At 45.0% G+C, this 20,728-nt stretch overlaps 1 protein-coding gene across 7 annotated transcripts in view; it reads right to left on the reverse strand.

Annotated features, from left to right (window-relative positions):
- The window catches only part of PLEKHA7 (pleckstrin homology domain containing A7), a 155,238-nt gene that overhangs the window by 52,385 nt on the left and 82,125 nt on the right, over positions 1-20,728 (reverse strand). For 6 of the 7 annotated variants that reach the window (XM_027852608.1, XM_027852613.1, XM_027852609.1 and 3 more), the window contains exons 6-8: positions 20,049-20,149; positions 14,039-14,214; positions 3,780-4,265 (exon numbers count right to left, since the gene is read on the reverse strand). In XM_027852608.1, the coding sequence (XP_027708409.1) occupies positions 3,780-4,265; positions 14,039-14,214; positions 20,049-20,149 (763 nt within the window). The remainder of the gene's footprint in view (positions 1-3,779; positions 4,266-14,038; positions 14,215-20,048; positions 20,150-20,728) is intronic. The other variant, XM_027852612.1, reaches the window with a different exon arrangement.

Below are 20,728 nucleotides of genomic sequence, written 5' to 3' on the forward strand. Positions count from 1 at the left end.
GGCACACAAGCTCAGAGAGGAAGAAAGGGTAAGGATCTAGCTAATCTGACTGATTAGATATGGGGGTTAACACTGTGCCAGAGAGCTCAAGATGAAACATGCTGCCTACCTCCCAACACCCTCATTGCACTGTAATCTCTTGGAGACCAGGGACTGTTTATTTTTTACCTTTCTTTGTATCCTCAGTGCTTGGCTCAGTGCTTGGCACATAGCAGGTACTTAATAAATGCTAGCTGATTGACAGAGAGGGTATGGAGTCAAGGTGCAGATTGAGGTACATCTTATTTGGACATGGCCAATGCTTATTTTGCTTGACTATGCATATTTGTTCCTTTCTTTTCTTTTTCATTGTGGGGAGGTAGATTTTTGTTAACTGAAAAAAATTAAATTTAAAAAAAGATACAGGGGTCAAGAGGCAACTAGATGGCATAGTAGGTAGAATACTAGACTCGGCGTTGGTAAGATCTTGAGTTCAAATCTTGCCTTAGATCTTTATCAGCTATGTGACCCTGGACAAGTCACCCTCAAACTCAGTTTCCTTATCTATAAAATAGGGATAATAATAGCATCTACATCCCATCAGTCAATCCCAGGGTTGCTGTGAGATTCAAATGAGATAACGTATATAAAGTGTTCAGCAAAACTTAGAGCACTTTCTGAGTATTAACTAGAGGGGCTTGTCCTTTCTGCTGAGCTCAGCTGCTTACCACTAGATGGTGCGCTCGGCTATTTAACAAATAGTAGAATTTCATTCCCCCAAAAGGTCACACTAAGGAAGGCACCTACCAGTAGGTGGTTGGTGGGTGGATGAAGGGAAGCAGAGCTGGAGCTCCTTAACCAAGGAGATGCCTAAATGACCTGCCAACTAGTGGCATGTTTCCCACACTGCGGAATTTGTGAACCCAGACTTTTGTTAACCGTCATTCTTTTAGCCCCTGGGCAAAACTGGGAAGTGTGGGAAGCATGTCTGATGCCCTCCCACCTCCCTATTCAGAAAAAACTAGGCTGAATCTGTGTGTGAGTTTCTTTTATCCCGCAGACATTTCTTCCTCTGACTCTTCTCTAGAGAATTCTTCATCCAGAAGAAGCCTGATGAGGTCAGAGCGTGGGTTCTAGGGGCATAAGCCCTGCTGTCAGAGATGAGGAGCGCCACCCTGGCATTGATGGAAACCAACGGGAGGAAGGATACAGATAATTCTAGAATGCAGCAGGGCATTGTACTTGGGCCAGGCGGGTGTGGTCAAAGCGGGGAAGAGCCTCTGCCATCTGTCCTCTGGCCAAGGAATCTCTTGCTATATCATCATCAGCTTTTATCACGATGGCAGGCAGGTAGCAACAGGGGAGGAAGAGGCTGAACACAAATGAACACCCCCTTTTTTTTTAGGCTGAAAGAGAAGCCTGGACGCTCGTGATGAGTTAGAGCTGGCCCAGCAGGCCTTTGGCAAGACTCGGACACTAAAGCCCTCGGGTCCTCTGTGGTGAGGGACACCAACAGGAGAGGAAGGGCGGGGTTTTCATCGACCTGGCCCTGGTCTCACCTCCTGTGCCTGCTTCATGGGGAAGCAGGGCTAGGCCACAAGGGCTCAGTCTGCTGGGGCAAGTTCCTAGGAATTCCATGCCATGCCATTCCATTCCAATAAGTACTGACCGTGTGCCGAGCTGCACACTGACAGAAACTAACTGACCATCTTCCTGAGAAAGCCACAAAAGGGAGTGGGGTGGGAGGTTTAACGAACTGACCTCTGAGGTCCCTCTGGTTCTGAAATTCTATCAAGAGAAACACAGTAAAGTAAATACTGAATGAAGTGATATGACAAGTCAACAGGATGGCCTTAGTCAGAAGACAGCCCGGGAAAGTCAAACCATCTGTTTGTCCACATCTGAACATAAAATCATAGGAAGTAAAATCTGAAAGGGACCTCAAAGGTAAGCTGGTCCAACCACCCCACTTTCTAGATGGGGAAAACTGAGGCTCAAAGGGGCTAATGGACTTGTGCAAGGTCACACAGGTAATAAATGCCAGTGCCAGGATCTGATCCCAGGCCCTCTATCTCCTGTCCAGCTCTCACTACTCCAACCTATTATCAATCCCCCAAATAAGTCTATCAGCAGGAGACCCTGTTCCCCTTAAGCCACCAGACAGACTCATGCTTTTTCTATTTCAATAAGAAATAAGACTTGAGAGAACAGGTCAGCAGCCCAACAGCCCCCAACAGCGATGTAAAATTAAAAAAAAAAAATTTTAAAAAAAAAGAAATCTATTTTGAAAAAAAAAACACAGCTGATATCTTTCCTTCTCCTTGAGTCTATTTTGCAACAACTCGGGTATCATGACTGGGGCTCATACCCATCCCATAACTTACCCACCCCTGGCACCTGCAGCCTCTGAGATCAACCCCTGGCCCATGGCTGAGACCACCAAGGGGTACTCATACCTGACCCTCCAGTTTGTTCCCTTTTCCAGGGAGCTCCACCATCCCCAGTGAGCAGAGGCAGAGCAGACAGGGCTTATGAATGTAGATGCAAGGATGCCTATTTAGAACATTTTCATCAGGCTCTGCTGCCGCTCTGAGTTCCAATACCAGCATGCCAGCCTCCGCACCCCCAGCGGGGCTTGTGGGCTGGTGTGTAAATGAACAATGGGCACCTTTTCTGCTTTTCCTTTCTTTACTTGTTTTTGGAAGTCCATTTGACAAAAAACAAAAGCAGAAATGAAACCAAAAACCGTGCAATTACAATGAAGGAGCTTGGCCCCCAAAAAGAACAGCAGAAAATATCCCCCCACCTCCCTCCTTTGCAGGCTGTGGCGTGTAGTCAGACTCATTTTTTTTCTTTGTTATAAGAGATGGCTCCATGGGGAGTGTTTAGAGGAGAAATATATTTGGAAATGATGATGGAAGAGCAAAAGATATCAATAATATTTAAGAAGTCTGTTTGATTGGAAAGGGCTGATCTAATCAGGGATTTTTGTTTCTTTTAAATACATTTTTATTGATATATTTTTTCTATTGCTGAAATTTCCCCCTGTAACCTGCCTTTTTTTTCCACTCCAGGAGAGTCATCCCATATAACAAAGAATATTTAATCAGAGGTTCTCAAACCTAGGGTCTGGCAACTTTAAAAATATATTTTTTTATAACTTTTATGTTAAAGTAACTGGTTTTCTTTGTAATCTCATGCATTTTTATTTTACACATTTAAAAACATTATTCTGAGAATAGGATTCATCAGACTTCCCGAGGGAGGCATCCGTGTCACTCAAAAAGGTTAAGAACTCCTCATTTAAATTGCCTGGGGAAAGGTGCTGTGGCACCATGTCATCCATTCACAACTTAAATACAGACAGACCTGTTACCCCTCAACTCTGGGGGACAGGAAGAGAGACAAGGTGACCCAGAATTCCTCAAATTGAGGAATAGCCTCCAATTAAACCAAAGTGTTAGAGGTGGCATTTCCAAAACCTCAAGTGTTATGTGGATTTCTGAATTAATTAAAAAGAGGCTGGCTGAAGAGATGATAAGGTTGAATGTAAATACTCAACAGGCATTTCCTTCTTTCTGGGCTGATAATGAAAAAAGGGGCCAGTATTTACTTTAAGAGCTTCCAATATTTCTAGGACATACAAAGGCAGTGCCTTGAGATGGTAGGGTGAATGAGATATTTGCAGCCCTCTAGGCTTCCCGGAGCCTGCTCTCTGAGGAATCAATCTCAGAACTGGATCTGTTCGCCGGGGGTCGGGGTGGGGAAACCACGGCTCAAAGCCCTGGTCTGTTACTGACCTTTTGCCGTCTCCTTTCTGCACCTTCACCCAGTTCTCCACCTGCGCCATGTTACTCCTCCTCTGGGCATGCTTTTCAGGATTGGTTCGGGGATGGATTACCCTCTTATGCCCACCAGTACCATTCTGCTCCCCAAGCCCAGAGACCCCACCAAAGGAACTAGGCAGCACGCCGTTCCTCTCCATTAGCTGAGGCTGGGCGGACTGAACCCTGGGACCACCGGGTAAGTCCACAAAGAAGGAGTCTGCCTCGGCTGCTGGGTAGGGGGACTTGGACCTCCCCCTGTCCCGCTTCCCCTCCAGAGGGTCCCTCTGGAGGCCGTAGCGCTCCTCATCGTCTTGCTCGGGCCTGTCAAAGCCAAAGGCGTCATTGTGGGCTCGCCGGGAGCAGTCCCTGGTATGTCCAGGGCCCACGCGGCCACACTCTCGACAGGGGTCTGTATGGTTGGCTTGTGGGACAGCTTGCCGCTCTGTCCTCTCGGCATCCCTACAATGATAGCACAAAACTGGTCTCAGTGCAAGTAGGGTCAGAAGGCCGGGGGTGGCCAAAACGGAGCCCAGCTCCAGAGGGTCCAGCTGTTAGCAAAGTCTTGGTTGAATGTCCATACACAGCCCTGTACCGGACAGATAGCCGCATAATGTCTTCACTGAAAAGCTACTCTTCTGGGGGTGGCCCAGGATCAGCCCTCTGTACCTGTGAATTGGCTATATTTTTACATTCCTGTTATGCTGGATATATGGACTAAATGCATCTTGCATCTACCTGTATCCACTAATCCTTGTTTCCTCATCTGTAAAATGGGGGAGGGGAGGAGATTTTAAAAAGCCACTTGCAGGGTACATAATGGGTTTGGTACCAATACAGGGCCAATGAATAGGAGTCACGCAGACACAGATTAATTTTAGCTCAATATAAGGGAGGAAATGGTGTGGTAGAAGATAGGTTAGTTTTAGAATCAAGAGACTTTTGTTTCATTCCTGGCTTGGCTACTTACCACTTCTCTGATCACAGGTGAGCTGTTTAAGCTTCCTGTGCCTCAGTTTCCTCATAGGCAAAATGAAAAGGTTAGACTAGATGACCTCTAAGATCCCAACTCAAAATCTATTCTCCTATGAGTCTAAGGAACAGCTTATTGACAATTATTCAACAAGCAAACAGGCTTCCTTGGAAGGTGGAGAGCTCCCCAAGCTTTGAGACCCGATGATATATAGAAGAGATTCATTTTTTCAAATGGAGGTTGGACCTCAAGGTCCCTTGTCGGCCAGAGAATCTATCACTCTATGAATCGGCAGTTGTGGCTTTAGGAAAGGATCCTGGGAACTCCTCATTCTCTTTAAATCACTGACCATGGAGGCGGAATAAACTTCCAAAAATTACAATCCAGAGGCCTGGGCCCCTCCTTCCATTTTTTAGGACTGTCCCAGCAGTGAAGGTTTTTCTGATTAGAATGAAATCTCTTTCTTCCCATTCTATTAAAAGAGTAAATGAGCGTGCGCGCACACACACACACACACACACACACACACACACTCATACCCCCTTACAGCCCAGTAAGTGCATCATGGTGTGATAGAAAGAATATTGGTCTTGGAATCAGGAGAGACTTGAATTCAGATGCCACTCTGGAACACAAATCGGTTGTGTAACTATTGGCAAAGAACCTAATTTTCTGAAGTCTCAGTTTTCTCACCTATAAAATGGGAGGAATGACGTGCTACAAGAATCAAATGAGATAATGTATACAAAGCCTTCTGCAAACCTTAAAAGTGCTATACAAACATGAGGCATTATTAATAGAGAAGGAGAAGGAGGAAGAGGTGACAGGTACCTGGTGGCAAAGTGGAAAGACTTGAGTTCAAACTCAGAAAGAATTCAAATCCAGCCACCCACTTAGTGGCTGTGTGACTCTAGATAAATGACTTATATTTTCCTCTTCTGTAAAATGGGGATAAGGATAGCACCGGCCTCAAAGGTAGTTATGAGGATAAAATGAGATATTTATAAAGTGCTTTGTGAACTTTAAGATTTGCAATATATAAATGCTAACTAATAATAATAGCAACAATAATAATAACAACATTGATGCTATTGAAATCCTTAGAAAGCTTACAATGAGCTCCAGGGAGAGGGGGCAGATGTTCTGTAACTCAAAATCAGCTTAGCCTCGGTGGATTGTGGCAGGGAGCATTTAGAGATAATCCCCAGCTCCTGAAAGCCAGGATCATGGACGGGATATTCACATTTCTCAGAGCCAGGAAGAGACCTGTGTTAATAGACTGCAAGGAAAAGAAACCCAATTCTTGTGAGTTTGGAATATGTTGCATTCTTATTTGTTTTGTTTTTTTTTAAACTTATGGAAGCCCTAAGTCAGGCAAGGCAACTTTAATCAGCCCTTAATATGTGAGGAAGGAGGCAGCTAGAGAGCTGTGTGTTGATTTATTCTTTTCCCTGGAGTTAAATAGAGCAGTCCCCTTGGGGCCAAGGAGTAACCTGTCTGGTTCTAAATTAACACGGAATGTCATGACAGCTCTGAAAATACAGACTGACAACCCACCAGCCCGCCCGCCTGCCCGCATAGGAAGAGGCACCTTGTCAAATGAGCCAGATTGCCCCGGGGTACCGGACGGCAGGCTGAAGGGACTGCAGGCTCTGGGTGCCTGACGATGTGCAATGTTGGTTTGAGAGTTTTACATCCCCGTGAAGGTGAGGAAGAAGAGCTTGGCAGGGCAAAGAGGCTTCATTGGCACAGCCTGGGGCTGCCTCCTCGGAGTGACTCGAGCACTTCTTCCCCAGCCTGGAGTAATGACCGCTCGTCCAGGTAAGGCGTAGAGGGATCCTTGCTCAGGGACGGCTATGCTAGACTGCCCATGAGGTCTCGTTCAGCTCTGAGATTCTAAGACTTAGGACTCTTCTGAATAGTCTTAACACTCAGACTTCCACTATGTGCTCAGGTTCTGCCTTAATTTCTCATTCTGTAACAAGTCTTAGCCTGGTGTAAGCAAAGAGAGAATGTGCCAAGTAATTAGCAGGTGCTCTGGGCTTAGTGGGTGCTTAATAAATGTTTACCGATTGACTGAAGAAGACCTAGATCAGATTTGACCTCTGACTCTACAGTAGCCAGGGGGCCCTAGGCTAGTTAACCATTTAGTGCCCTCAAGCAACACTCTAACACCACAAATCACCAAACAGTTGTTGATTCCCTCTCCTGGCCACCCAGCAGGAATAGCAGTACCCACCAGCAACAGGCTGAGGTGACCCCAAGACCCAGGCCCAGTACCTTCTGCCAGGTGGGGGGACCTGGTGGTAGCAGCACCACCTATCTACTGACCCCTACCTCCCCAGGAGAAGCAGCAACAGGCTAGAGCTGACCTAGACCCAGACCCAGATCCTCTTGGGTGGGGAAACTGGCTACAGCATTGCCCAGTCCACTCCCCCTCAAAGGACTAACAGGCAAGAATGACTTAGGCCCTACACCCCTGGTTCTTACCCAGCAGCAACACCTTTTGGAAACTGAGAGAATTATTTTTCATCTGCCACCCACTATCATAATTCCCTACCATCTATTTCTCTCCCTTCCTGTATTAATCAATCACTGGTCCTTTGTGATTGTCTTATTATTTCATCCCCACCTTCCTCAACCCTGGTCCACCATATTCCTCTCTGATGCTTCCACTGTGCCCTCTGGAATTCCAGTTCCATAAGGAAGACAGTTCTCTTTCTTTGGATCTCTTTTTCCCACATTCCTTCTTCCATCTACTAATCATTACCAAGGCCCCACTTGCCCCTGATGACACTATATCCCTGGCATTCCTTTCCACCACTGCTGTGCCTTTATCACCTCCCACCCCAAACACACACTCTGGTCCTGGAGGGGCAGGGGTCACAACAGCTGCTACTGCTCCTTCTAGACTCCTTTTCCCATTATCGCTCAGCAATGCTTAGCACAGCATCTGGCATATGCAGCAGGCACTTAATAAATGCTTGCTCCTTTTCCTCACTCCTTCTCAGAGTTCAAAGTATAAAACCGTTCCACCTAATCCAGATAATGGCGTCACATATGAGCAGTCGGGTCACTCTTCCTCATTTCTCGAGGAATTCAGCAGTGGGCTCACTGATTTCCTGTTCTCACCGATTTCCTGTTCTCACCAACCTTTCATCAAGGGACTCCAGCATCAATGCTGATGTTCTCTCAAACTCCTTAAAACCTCCACAATCTCCTTAAATCCCATCACCTGCTCCTTCACCCACTCAGTCATACATAGGGATGGTCACAACGGATTTTACCCTTATCCACAAACTGGCCTTTTCTTTGTTCCTCCCATTGGACACTCCATGGCCCATCCCCATGCCTCTTCATTGGCCATCCCGCATACCTGGAATGCTCTCCCTCTTCACTTTGGCTTCCTTTAAGGTACAGTCTTGCGCATGAAGCATTTTCTGATTCCACCACATTTTAGAGCCATTCCTCTCAAACTATCTTATATTTAACTACTTTACATTTATGCTTATTCATTCTCTTTCTATTTACTTTGCATATACTTGCATATGCACTTGTCTACTCTCAGAACATGAATTCCTTGTGAGTGGGGATTGTTTCATTCTGTGTACTTTTATTCTCAGGGTCAATGCCCAGCAGGTGCTTAATAAATACATGTTGGTTAATTGGATAATCTATCTTCATTGGTAGAGGGAGTTTTCTGAATTTATCATATACGTAAAAAGAAAATCAAGTTCTACTCAATAAAGATTTGCCATTTCATGTATAACTCTCTCCTCTTCTGTTATGTGTATGGGAATGCTCATTTTATTTGGTGTTTTTTAAGTTCAGATTAAGACAATGGGATCAATGAAACCATATATATGAGATTGCCCATTTTATTTGGTGTCTCTCAAGTTAAGAATGAAATAAAATAAAATAGAGGCAGCTGTGATAGAACTCAGTGGATAGAGCTCCAGCCTTGGAGTCAGGAGGACCTGAATTCAAATCCAGCCTCATTCACCTGACACTAGCTGTGTGACCCTGGGCAAGTCACTTAACCCCGATTGCCTCATCAATAAAAAATAAGTAAATAAAAATAAAGATGAAATAAAATAAAATGAAATAAAGGGAGTTTTCTCATTGGTGATTCTCCATGCAAATGAACTCATGGCTTTGGCCCCTGTAAGCACCTTGAGGTCAAGATCTTTGCCTTATTCTCTTCTTTTCATTGCTTTCTTTTATAGGATGGAGCACGGGGCCTCACATCACAAACCAGAGCCACAATTAAGCTTTGCAGAAAAGCTGGGCCTTGTCTTCCCAGCTAGATTGTCAACTCACTGAGGACAGGGAACTTGGAAACATGCATTTAGAGTTGGAAAGCTGCCTTAAGGAGCCATTGAGTCAGCTCCTTCCTTTTACAGAAGGGGAAACTGAGCCCCGGAGGGGTTTGCCCATGTTCATATAGCTAGCAAGTTGTGGAGTTGAGTTTTAAACTCATGTCTTTTGACTCCAAATTTAGTAGGTCTCCTCTCTCCCCCAGAGGGCTGAGCACCGCACTAGGCACCTAGTTACTAAAACTCCTTGGTGGACTGGATAGCATCCTATTGGGCATAAGGCCAGGCAGGTTTCCTTGTGGACAGCAAATGGGTTCGGGGTAAATATGACCCTTCAACCTTACCGAGTTACCCCGTGCATCAGACATGGATGGTGAAACCCTAAACGATAGGCCGAAGGCCCCCAACTCCACTGAGCCCCATTCAGACCCTGTCTGATGAGTCCTTCCCTTAAGCACCTCAAACTCTCCCGGGGCCTCGGGGTTTCCTCCCGTCAATCAAAGCTGGGAGCTCAGAGGGGGAGGAGGCAGAGCTGCGTCTGTGCCAAACCTAGAGCTGGCTTTTTAAAAATAAATTCCACATCCCGGCTTGTTTAGTTGTCACCTTACTCTTTTGTCAAAACTGAGCAGCAGCAGACGGAGACAGGCAAAAATAAATACGGTTCCTGTTATTTGAGCTTTCCAGGCATTTGGGGGCCAGAGAAAGACGAGCTGAATGCACTGGGAAGCCGAGCCAGGGTCCTTCTCAGAGGAAGAGAGGTTTTGCCTTTGGCTGGATGAGGTTGCTGACGTTTATACGCATAATTATTAATTTCTGCACTAAACCAGCCACTCTGCCGGGGTTGGGGAGGGTTCTACACTCTAGCAAACTTCACTTGGCCCCCGGCTTGTAAACTGATCACAGATTTAGAACTTGAAGGGGTCCTGGAGAACACGAAATCCAACCCTCTCATTTTACTGATGAGGAAACAGAGACCCAGAGAGGTTGTGATTTGAAAAAGGTCACACAGCCTAGAAGTGTCTGAGGAAGGATTTGAACCCTTTGCTAAGGGGTATATTCCATAAGGGCAGGGACTACATCTAATTTATATTCATATTCCACCCTCTCCTCACCTTCACCTCCCCCCCACCCCCAAAGCCCTGCCAAGCATAGGGTCCTAAAACATAGTAGGTGTTTAATTAATGTAGTGAAGACAATCCCAATGACTCCCCAGATGGTCCATTTTACTTTGGGATAGCAATAATTTTAGGCAGTTTTTTCTTAAACCCTGAAATCAGCCTCCCTAAAACATCTACCCATTACCACATGGTAATAATAATGATAATAATAATAATAATATCTAGCATTTATATAGCTATATAAATGTACTTAGTATGCACAGAATAAATACTTGTTCCTTCTTTCTTTTTTTCCTTTCTCATATAATGCTTTAAGATTTGCAAAATACCTTACATACATCATCCCATTTGATCCTCACAACCACCTAGGGAGGCAGGTGCTATTATGCTATTAGCTCCATTTTACAGATGAGGAAAATGAGTCTGAAAGTGGGTAAGTGACGGGCCCAGGGTCACAGGGCTGGTAAGTGTTAGAGGTAAGACTAGAACTCAGGCCTTCCTGACTCCAGGTCCAGAGCTTTATCCACTGCACCACCCAGCTGCCTCTTGGGGCTGAGAATAAAAGGGCTCTAATAATGGTTTCTCTTCCATCTGACAATCCTCCCGATACTTGAAGACAGGGATTATGTTTTCCTCAAGTCTTCTTTTCCAGGTTAAACAGCTGAGTATCTTAAACTGATGACTTTAATGTAGACTGTTCCCAACATCTTGGTCATTGTCTTTTGCAATAATTTTAGCTGGCCACTATCCTTCCTGAGATATGGCATCCAGAACAGGAAACAACACTCCAGGGGCCGTCTGACCAAGGCAGAGGATGCCAACGCGACCATCGTTTTCCTCCTTCTATCAATGTAGCCTCAGGTGACATGAGTTTTATTGGCCCCCAGGTCACACTGATGACTCACTCACAGTCTATCAAATGCCACAGTCCTTTTACAAATTAAATAATGTCTAGGCATGCCTACATCATTTCTACATTGGTGTAGCTGATTTTTTGAAAGTCCAAATGTAAAATTTTACAGTTGACCCCTATTAAATGTCATCATATTAGAGCTAAGAGATGTCATTAGTGGATAGAGTGAGCTGGCCACAGAGCCAGAAAGACTGAGATTCAAGTACTTGCTGGTTGTGTGGTTCTGAGCCAGTCGCTTAACCTTTATCTGCCTCAGTTTCCTCAAGGCCCTGAGGAAGGACAGTTCAGTGGGGTCAGAATAGCTTTTTTTTTTTTTCGAGGTAATTGGGGTCAAATGACTTGCCCAGGGTCACACAGCTAGTAAGTGCCAAGTGTCTGAGGTCACATTTGAACTCAGGTCCTCTTGATTCCAAGGCTGGAGCTCTATCTACTGTGCCACCCAGCTGCCCCAGATCAGAGTAGCTTGTGCTGGAAGGATTGGGCCATGGGCAGGGATGACACTCAGGAAAATGATGACATTGTCAAGGTTGTCTCAGCTCCATTTCACATCATTTCTGCTAGTATCTCAACCCTCTTGCCTAGTGCGTTCATGTTGCCCTGAGCCCTCTCCTCAGAGGGAAAACTGATCTGTCAGGTTGTGGGATACAACAGGAAAAGCACTGAACTTGCAGATAGGAGATCTGGATTTCAATTCAACAAAAAATATTTACTAGCGCCTAATATGGAGAAGGCAATTTGCTAATATAGTAATTGATACACGTAAAGCGCTCTAAGGTTTGCAAAGTGTCTCATCGGGTCCTCACAACAACCTTGTGAAGAAGAAGCCATTATTTTCATCGCCATTTCACAGATGATTTCATTCTACTAACGACCACTCTTTGGGGGTGGCCATTTGTCCAGTTCTGAATCTCCCTGTTTTACAATCCAGCCTGTGTCTCATTTGCTCCACAAGGTCAGCCCAGGAATGGAGCAGGACCTGTGTTATATAAAGGGAACCAAATAACTGACCTACACACCTGCCTTCACAGAGTCACACAATCTGAGAGTTGGAAGGACCTCTGAGACCATCCCAGCCAGCCCATTTATCAAAAGCATCCCCACAAAATAAGATATACAGGAAATGGGGTTTAGAAATCTATTCTGTGCTACAGGAAAATTGAAGGGGAAGGAGATAAGAGAGGGGAGGGATAGAAGGGAGGGCAGATCAGAGGAAAGGGTATTCAGAATGCATGCCATCTTGGGGTAGGGGAGGGACGAGCTGGGGAGAAAATCTGGAATTCAAAATCTTATGGATGTGAATGTTGAAAAGTAAAAATAAATAAATTAATAAAATCAGGGAAAAAGAGTACCAAAAAAAAGGGTCAAGGATGGGATCTGAACCTGGTCAGACCTCTATCTACTATGTCATATTGCCATTCCAAAGGCAAAACAGACAACAGGACAACAATAATACCAGTGTTTGCCGCTGTTTAGTCATTTTCCATTGTGTCCAACTCGTCTTGACCTCATTTGGGGTTTTCTTGCAAAGATACTGGAGCGGTTTGCCATTTCCTTCTCCAGCTCATTTTACAGATGAAGAACTGAGGCAAACAAGGTTAAGTAACTTGCCCAGGGTCACAGAGCTAGCAGGTATCTGAGGTCAGATTTGAACCCATGAAGATGAGTCTTCCTGACTCCAGGCCTGACATTCTATCCACTGCACCAGCTATTTGCTCTATAGTAGTACCAGTACATATACTAAATAAGTAAATTTTTAAAAAAAAGCATCCCCACTGTAACACAGTCAGCAGGCAATGGGAAAACTGAAGCTGAGAGTGATGCGCCCAGGGTCACAGAGGTAGTGAGCATCTGAGACAGGATGGGAACGTGGCTCTTCCTGATTCCAAGTCTGCCTTTGACCTACTGCGCCAACCAGCGCTCTAGAGGTACTGGGCCGAGGAAGGAGTTCAAAGCCCAGCTTTTCCTATTCCCCTCAAAGGTATCTTCATCTCTCAAAGAGCTAGCATTCACATAGCACTTGAAGGTTTGTAAAGCGCTTTACAAATATCATCTCATTTTATTCTCCCAACAACCCTAGGAGGTAGGTGCTATTGTTATTACTCCCATTTTACAGATGAGGAAACTGAGGCAAAAACAGCTGGGAGATAAGAAATTCGACTCTGCCTACCTCACAGGGTTCTTGTGAAAATCATAGGTTCTATCAGTTGTCAGTTTCTGGAGAGCAGGGACTGGGATTTTGGGGGGTTTTTTGTTTGTTTGATGTTTTTTGCCTTTCTTTGTATCCCCAAAACTTAGCATAGTGCCTGGCACATAGCAAGCTCTTAATAAATGCTTGACTGATACTAAATGTGCTTTGTAAACTGGGAAGTACAAACTTCAAAGATCTTTTTTGACAGTCACATTAAGATTTTGGGAACTTGATGTGTTAATGTCTGGGGAGAAAGGAAGTGAATAAGCATTTATATAGCACCTACTATGTGCGGAGTACTACACTAAGCACTTGTACAAATATTATCTCATTTGATCCTCACACCAACCCTGGAAAGTGGGTGCTGTTATTATCCTCATTTTACAGTTGAGGAAACTGAGGCAATCAGAAGTTAAGTGACTTGCCTGGGGTCACAGAACTAATGAGTGCTTAAGGTCACATTTGAACTCAGGTCTTCCTGATTCCAGGCTCAGCATGCTATACACTGTGCCACCAGCTGTCTGCTGGGAGTATTTTTACTTATGAAAAGGAGCTAAGGGAAAGAAAGACTTAGGCTGAACATGAATGAATGAATGATAGGATTTCAGGTACCTGTTTCAGGAAAGGGGACTATTCAGGTGCCCTTAAAGTTATCCCATAGAGGCAGAGACCTATTCTACCCACACATAAAGCCCAACACAAGAGGAGTTTCCTCTGGAGCACTGACCGCTTCAATGATGCTCGAGACTGTAGTTGGGCAGCCTGGTTCATGGCTCTGATCCAGCCATTCATATCTTCTTGAGTGTCAGCGCTGAAATAGTAAGTTCTCATCCCCGAGTGCTCCGCCGGAAAATCAACGCCAGAGGTGTTGTAGATGTGGGCCCGCATGCCATTGTGGACAGCCTGCAAATGCAGAGGAGGCAGATCCGTGTTAGAGGGCAGAAAGCACAGGAAAATTCATATCCTGTAGGAAGGAAGGAAGGGAGAAAGAGAGGGGAGGAGAGAAGAGAAAGAAAAAGGAAGGAAGAAAGAGAGAGAGGAAGGACAGGAAGGAAAGCAGGGGGGAGAGAGGGGGAGAGAGGAAGGGAGAGAAAGAGAGAGAGAATATCTTAAATACAAAGTAATTGTATACAAAGAAATACAAAGAAAGAAAGAGAGAGAGAGAAAGGAAGGAAGGAAGAGAGAGAAAGACACAAAACAGTATTCATGCCACATGCCCCTCTGCCCTGGAGAGTCTAACACCAGGCCTGCCCATCCCCACGAATTCAGGAGCACATCAACCCATTTCCATAGCTCTGAAATACCAAAGGCTCCTCACAGTATATAAAACACAGTGACAGACGTTTGTTTTCCTCTAGGAGTCTCACAGACTTTTATGTCTGTTTTCTATTTACTCTTCCCAGACGAGGAGGGTCCTGCAGATGAAGTTTACACGAGAACCAGATTTTTTTTCCACAATCTCCCCTTAGAAAGCAAACACACCTGGGAATTGCTGAGTCTAAGCTCTGCTGAAGCATGCATCTCCTTGTTTGGCTACCACTAGAATGAGGTCCAGAAATCTGCTGCAATAACAGGTGGCTTGAGGCTAACATCCCAGCAGACGGCTAGCATTTACAAAGTGCTTTAAGGTTTGCAAAGCACTTTATAAATATTATCTCAAATAGTAATAATAACAGCTCACTCATACAGCACTTACTATGTGCAGACACTGTGCTAAGCACTTCCACAACTATTAGCTCATCTGATCCTCACAACAACCCTGCAAGGTAGGTGCTATTATTATCCCCAATTTACAGCTGAGGAAACTGAGGAAGAAAGGTTAAGTGACTTGCCCAGAGTCACAGAGCTAGTAAGTATCTGAGGACAGATCTGAACTCAGGTCTTCCTAACGCCAGCATTCTATCCATCGAGTCACCATTAACAATGTCTAGGTGTTCAAATTTGGAATGCGGCATTTCTTAAGATCCACTCTCTCCACTCCCAAAAGCAAAGCACTTTTTCTACTTCCAAGGAAGAGAGTGACATAAACTTTCTAGGGACGGGCTGCTAGCTTTGCACAACAGGTTTACTCAATCAATGAACCAACAGGCATTTAAACACCCACTCCAAGACAGGCACCGTGATAGGCACTGGACCTAGAGACAGAAACAAACCACACCCCAAGATAACATGGTGATCTACTTCAAGTTACTCTGGGTTCTCAATTAGCAGCTGATGTTTCCTGAAGAAAGAAACAGAGACTTTAAGTGGCCGATACAGTGACGGGCTGAGGGCGCAGCTTGAGCATTCTGCAGTCAGCCAGTCCCCAGACAAAGGGGTCAGTGAGTCCTAAAAGTAAGCACGTGTGAGTACACAGCGCCCAAAGAGCCCCAGAGCATCCTTCAGCACGCAGAGCGTCTTGTGCGAGCAGCTCCCTCTAACTTGGCCCACGGAGGCAGCTGAGTGTCCAAGGTGCTATATCTCAACCGGGACAGCAATGCCAGTCGATGTAAGCTCATGTATTAATGAAAGAGTGGCAGCGTTGCTGTCCCCAGGGTCACAACAGCAGACAGACAATAAAGTTCTCTTAGATTCTGCTGCCTCGTCCCTCCCAGGGACCTGAAGGAGCAACAGGACCAGGCATTGCCTTATTCTTAACAATAACAAGGAGAGATTTGGGAGTCACAGCAATAAGATATGTGATTAAGGCAGATTTCAGGGAGAGGTTTCATTGACTGGCCCACAATAATAACAAACAATTCACATTTTTTTCTATAGCTCCTAAAGGTTTACAAACTTTCCCCTGACAACAGCCCCATGAAATAAAGAAGACAAGCCTTATCATCATCACTTTATAGACGAGGAGACTGAGGCTCAGAGGGGTTAAAAATGACTCGCCTAATGTCAGACACCTAGTAAAGGGCAGAGCCACTCATAATCGTGGGGTGTCCAAGCTAGAGGGGATCTTGGAGGTCTAGCGCAGGGGTTAGCCTTTTCTATGTCATGGACCCCTTTGGTGGCCTGGTGAAACCTATGGAATAATATTGGTCACCCACATTTGTAACAGAAGGATCAATTTCAGCGGGAGGTTAGTGAAAATAATGATCTAATTTTCTTCCCATCCAATTTCACAGAACCCCTGAAATCTATCCATAAATCCTTGGAGGTCCTGGGGACCCCAGGTTAACAACCCTGAGTCTAGACCAACGCCATCGTTTTATAGGTATGAGAACTTGACTCAAGGACACTACAAGTGGCATAGGGGTTCAATGGATAGAGGACTATGTTTGTAGTCAGGAAGACCTGAGTTTAAATTTGACTTCAAACACTTGGGCAAGTCACTTAACCTCTAATTACCTTAGTTTCTTCAACTACCTCCCAGGGTTATTGTAAGGATCAAATGAAATAACATTTGTAAAGTTCTTAGCAGACTACCTGGCACGTAGTATGGGGCTAAATTAATGTTTGTTCTCCCCCTCCCTTCCTTCTTTCCTCCCTCCTCCCCTTTTTTCCTTCCTTCCATCCTTCCTCCCTCCCTTTCTTCCCACTATACCATGAATACAAAGAACATTAGCAGCTGCATCAGCTCTTTTGGGACAGGAAGCATACCCCCTTATCCTACAGCTAGACACCCACACAAGGCTTACAAGACTCCATCAAGATCCCAGTCACACCCTCTCCACCCCCAGGATGTGCAGTTTTGCAACAGAAACAATATAACCGGGCTCTGAAGGTTTACCGAGGGATATTTTTATGGCTACTTTTATCCTGCTCCCTTCCCTGTGCCTGGAACAGTTATCCCTCCCCTGTTCTGCCTGTTAGATTTCTACCCCTCATTTAAAGCCAGCTCAAATGTCACCTCTTCCACGAAGCCTTCCCTGATTTGTCAAATCTCAGACATCACGTGGTTCTTTATTTCACACCTCCAATATACTTAGCATGTAACATTACATAGAATAATTATCTCATTTCTTTATTTACATTTTGTATGTCCCCTTCCTAGTACCCAGCACAGTGTTCAAATTAAGTACAAAGGTTCTTAATAAAATGTTTTCTGATAATTAATTAAGAAAGATGGACTGAAGTCATCAAACTGCAGAGAACAAACCTCTAACCTCAGAAATGCACTTTCTATACCTTAAAAACTAAGGGTTCAGTGAATACTCTCGGCTGAGTTTTTCTAAGAAATTCTAAGAGAGGGAGCGAGGGAGGGTGGAAAAGGACAGAAGAAGGACAGTACAATGATAAACAAGGCTTTCCTAGAATATATTTTTCACACCTTCTGATGAAGTGTTAGCATATGGTACATAGAATCTTGGGGAGTTACTTTGGGATGCTCAGGTGTTATAATAAAGGCCGGTTGAACTGAATTGAATTGTTGAAATATGTCGCTAGACACTTGTTTTCAAGGAAGACTTTCTGGCTAATAACAAGTCTGCATTCCACTAAGAGAACTGTCCCAAACCAATCTGATTCAAGTCAAAAAGCAATTTATTAAGAGTCAATTGTGTGCCCTATGTTATGATCCTATGTTGGGGGAGAAGGGGCAGGGAGTACATATACATACTTCCAAAGTAATACTTGGAAGGAGAGAACACTAATCAGGGAAGGCTTCCCAGAAGAGGTGACGCCAGAGCAGAGCCTTAAAGGAAGAAAAGGATGCTGAGAACCAGAGATGAGGAAGGATTTATTTCAAGCATGGGGGATGTCTTGTGGGAGTGTATGAAGGTAGGAGGTAGAAAGGAATGTAGAGTGTATGAAAGGAAATCACATAAAATAAGACTGGAAATGTAGGTGGGCGCCAGACTGTGAGAGCCTTAAATGCCACACTGAGGAGTCTGTATTTTTATCTGAGAGGCAGCAGAGAATTACTCAAGATCTTTGAGCAGAGAAGTGAAATGATCAGACCTGTGCCTTAAGAGTATTTGAGCAATTATGTGGATGATAGATGGCAGGGGGTGGGTGGGTGGGGATGGACTGGCAGGGAGGGCACCTGGGAGGCTCTTACAATAGTCCAGGCAAGAGATGATAAGGGTCTGCACTAGGGCAGGAGCTGAGTGAGCAGAGAGGGAGATGGATGCCAGAGAGGGTGGGAAGACAGATGGAGAAGACACCGCAGCTACCTGGATATGTGGGACAAGGGACAGCGAGTCTAAGATGTCTATGAAGACGCAAACCTGGGTGACCGGGAGCATGGTGGCACCCGTCAGGGAGAAAGCTGGGGGAGATGAGGATTTTGGAGTGTTGGGTCCTAACAGGGCATTGAGGCAGAAAGGACCAATAGGCAGCTGGGATGTGGGACCAGAGTGGAGGGGAAAATTTAGAGACTTGGCAGCCATCTGTTAAGAGATGATATTCAAATATAGAGGAGCTGCTGAGACAGCCAAGGGAGAAGGCATACAGAGAAAAGAGGGCCCAAAACAGAACATCCAGGGACACCCACGTTTAGGGGACAGGAGATGGATGGTGAACCAGCAAAGGAAATGGAAAAGGAATAGAGGAACCGTCAGGGAGAAGGGGAAAGGGAAAGGAGAGGGAGAGGGGTAAAAAGAGGACAGGGGAAGGGGAGGGAGAAAGGGGAGAGGGAGGGAGAGAAAGAGGATTCCAATAGCCATTTATAAATGGAAAGGGTAGGATTAGGTGACATCTAAAGTTCCTTTTAATTCTAAATCCTAACTGTGTTCCAATCAGTACCGCTCTTTTCAAATAGAACGTAAGAAAATGGAACTTGGACCAGATATACATTCACAGCTGGGAAAGGGCTAGGGGGGCAGGAATCTCTCCTTCCAGAAGATGGGGTCAGACCAGTCACCCTGGAGTATGTGTGAATGGGAGACAGAGGAGGACCACAAAAAAATGATTCCTTTGCAGTTGCAGGCAGGACAGTAAGCCCACCACACAATGAAGAATGAAACAGGTCCTAATCCAGGTCCCCAGCTCTAGGACCCCAGGTAATCCCTAGTTCAACTCCAGGTCTATCCCACAGAGAAGAGAGAGTGGAAAGAAAAGCAGCCTGGATTTCCTATAAGAACAAATTGTGGTTTCATCCCAACCCTGAAGCCAGTTTATTTGTGGAGTCAATCACTGTGAATTTTTTAATTTGTGGCCCAAGGATGTGACTAACACCCATGGGATTCCCAGTAAAAGATGGTGGGTATCAACATCTCACAGCCCTTCAAATAGCTATGGCTGGAAACTGAATTTTGTTTAATGTCTATACTTTTCCACACCCATCCATTAGTGATACTGTTCCACAAAATTAGGTGACTAGACCAGGATCTGTGCTTCCCTTCTGTCTTACATGGACCCAAACAGCCACTGGAGCTGGAGTGGGGAGGGGATTTCCAAATAGAGATAGTCTGGGTTGTTCATCTCCTTGGAGAAGCAATTACAGTTGCCTATAATGGTCCCAGAGTCCCCAGCTTTGAATTCCTAGGGCTAGCATCATCTGTAGCCATGAAACTCTTCCCCAGAATGTCTGTGGTTATAACCAATGAATAGGATCCTGGACTCTACCAAACTTAGGCTCAAGGTTAGCTTTGTGGGGAGCTCCTGGCGTATAAGGAGCCAGACAGAAGCCCTACAAAAACTAGGGCCTAAGTTCTTCTGGAAATCTCACTACAAAGAATGGAGCTGCAAAAGCATTTTATTTCAAATATTTTCATGTAAGCCAGGTGGTTTCTATTTGAGTGAATTAACTTTCAAAAATATTTAAGTTAACATTGAAAAACACAATCCAAAAGACAAACCATTTATACCTTAAAAGAATACTTGCGGTTTATACGATCTTCGGGCCCAACAGGAGAGATCACATAGCTGGGCAGTGGGATGCTCCCTAGGACGGCTTCTTCTCGACTGTCTTTGAACAGAAGAAGAAAAAAAAGATCAGGATGAGTCATGAGATCTCACCCAAAGGAGGAGGACAGCAAGAGTCAATCAACATACATTGGGCATACGTGATCTACAAGGTCTTACCCTTGAAAAGCAACATGGTCTCTGCCCTGAAAGATGAGGATGTCTGCTGCCTGAGATTCTTGAAGGTGAAAGGGACATCAAAGGTTCTATATAGTCCTAACATGAAAGAGATGGAGTTCTCCTCTCTAGCATTTCTGGCCAGTGGTCATCGAGCCTTGCCTTGCCTTGCCTCACCTTGGAAACATATGCTGTGCTTGCATGGAGATAGGACCAGGTAGGGGAAAGGGAAAGAGACAGACATAGTCCTCTAGAAAAATGAAGACAGATGGGATTATCTCCGGCTGGGGGATGGGCAGGAAAAGGAGATAAAAGGGATGAGGGAAGGCATCCTGGAGGCCAAGGTGGCACCTGGGCTGATCCTCAAATAGAGGAACAAGTTTCAACAGATGGAAATAAGAAGAGACAAGAGATAAGCATTCTCTCCCAGAGGGCAGAGCCCAACAATGGGTTACAAAATGAACTG

Source organism: Vombatus ursinus, unplaced genomic scaffold, assembly GCF_900497805.2.
Source record: "Vombatus ursinus unplaced genomic scaffold, bare-nosed wombat genome assembly UNPS02009770.1, whole genome shotgun sequence".
Classification (NCBI taxonomy): Eukaryota; Metazoa; Chordata; class Mammalia; order Diprotodontia; family Vombatidae; genus Vombatus; species Vombatus ursinus.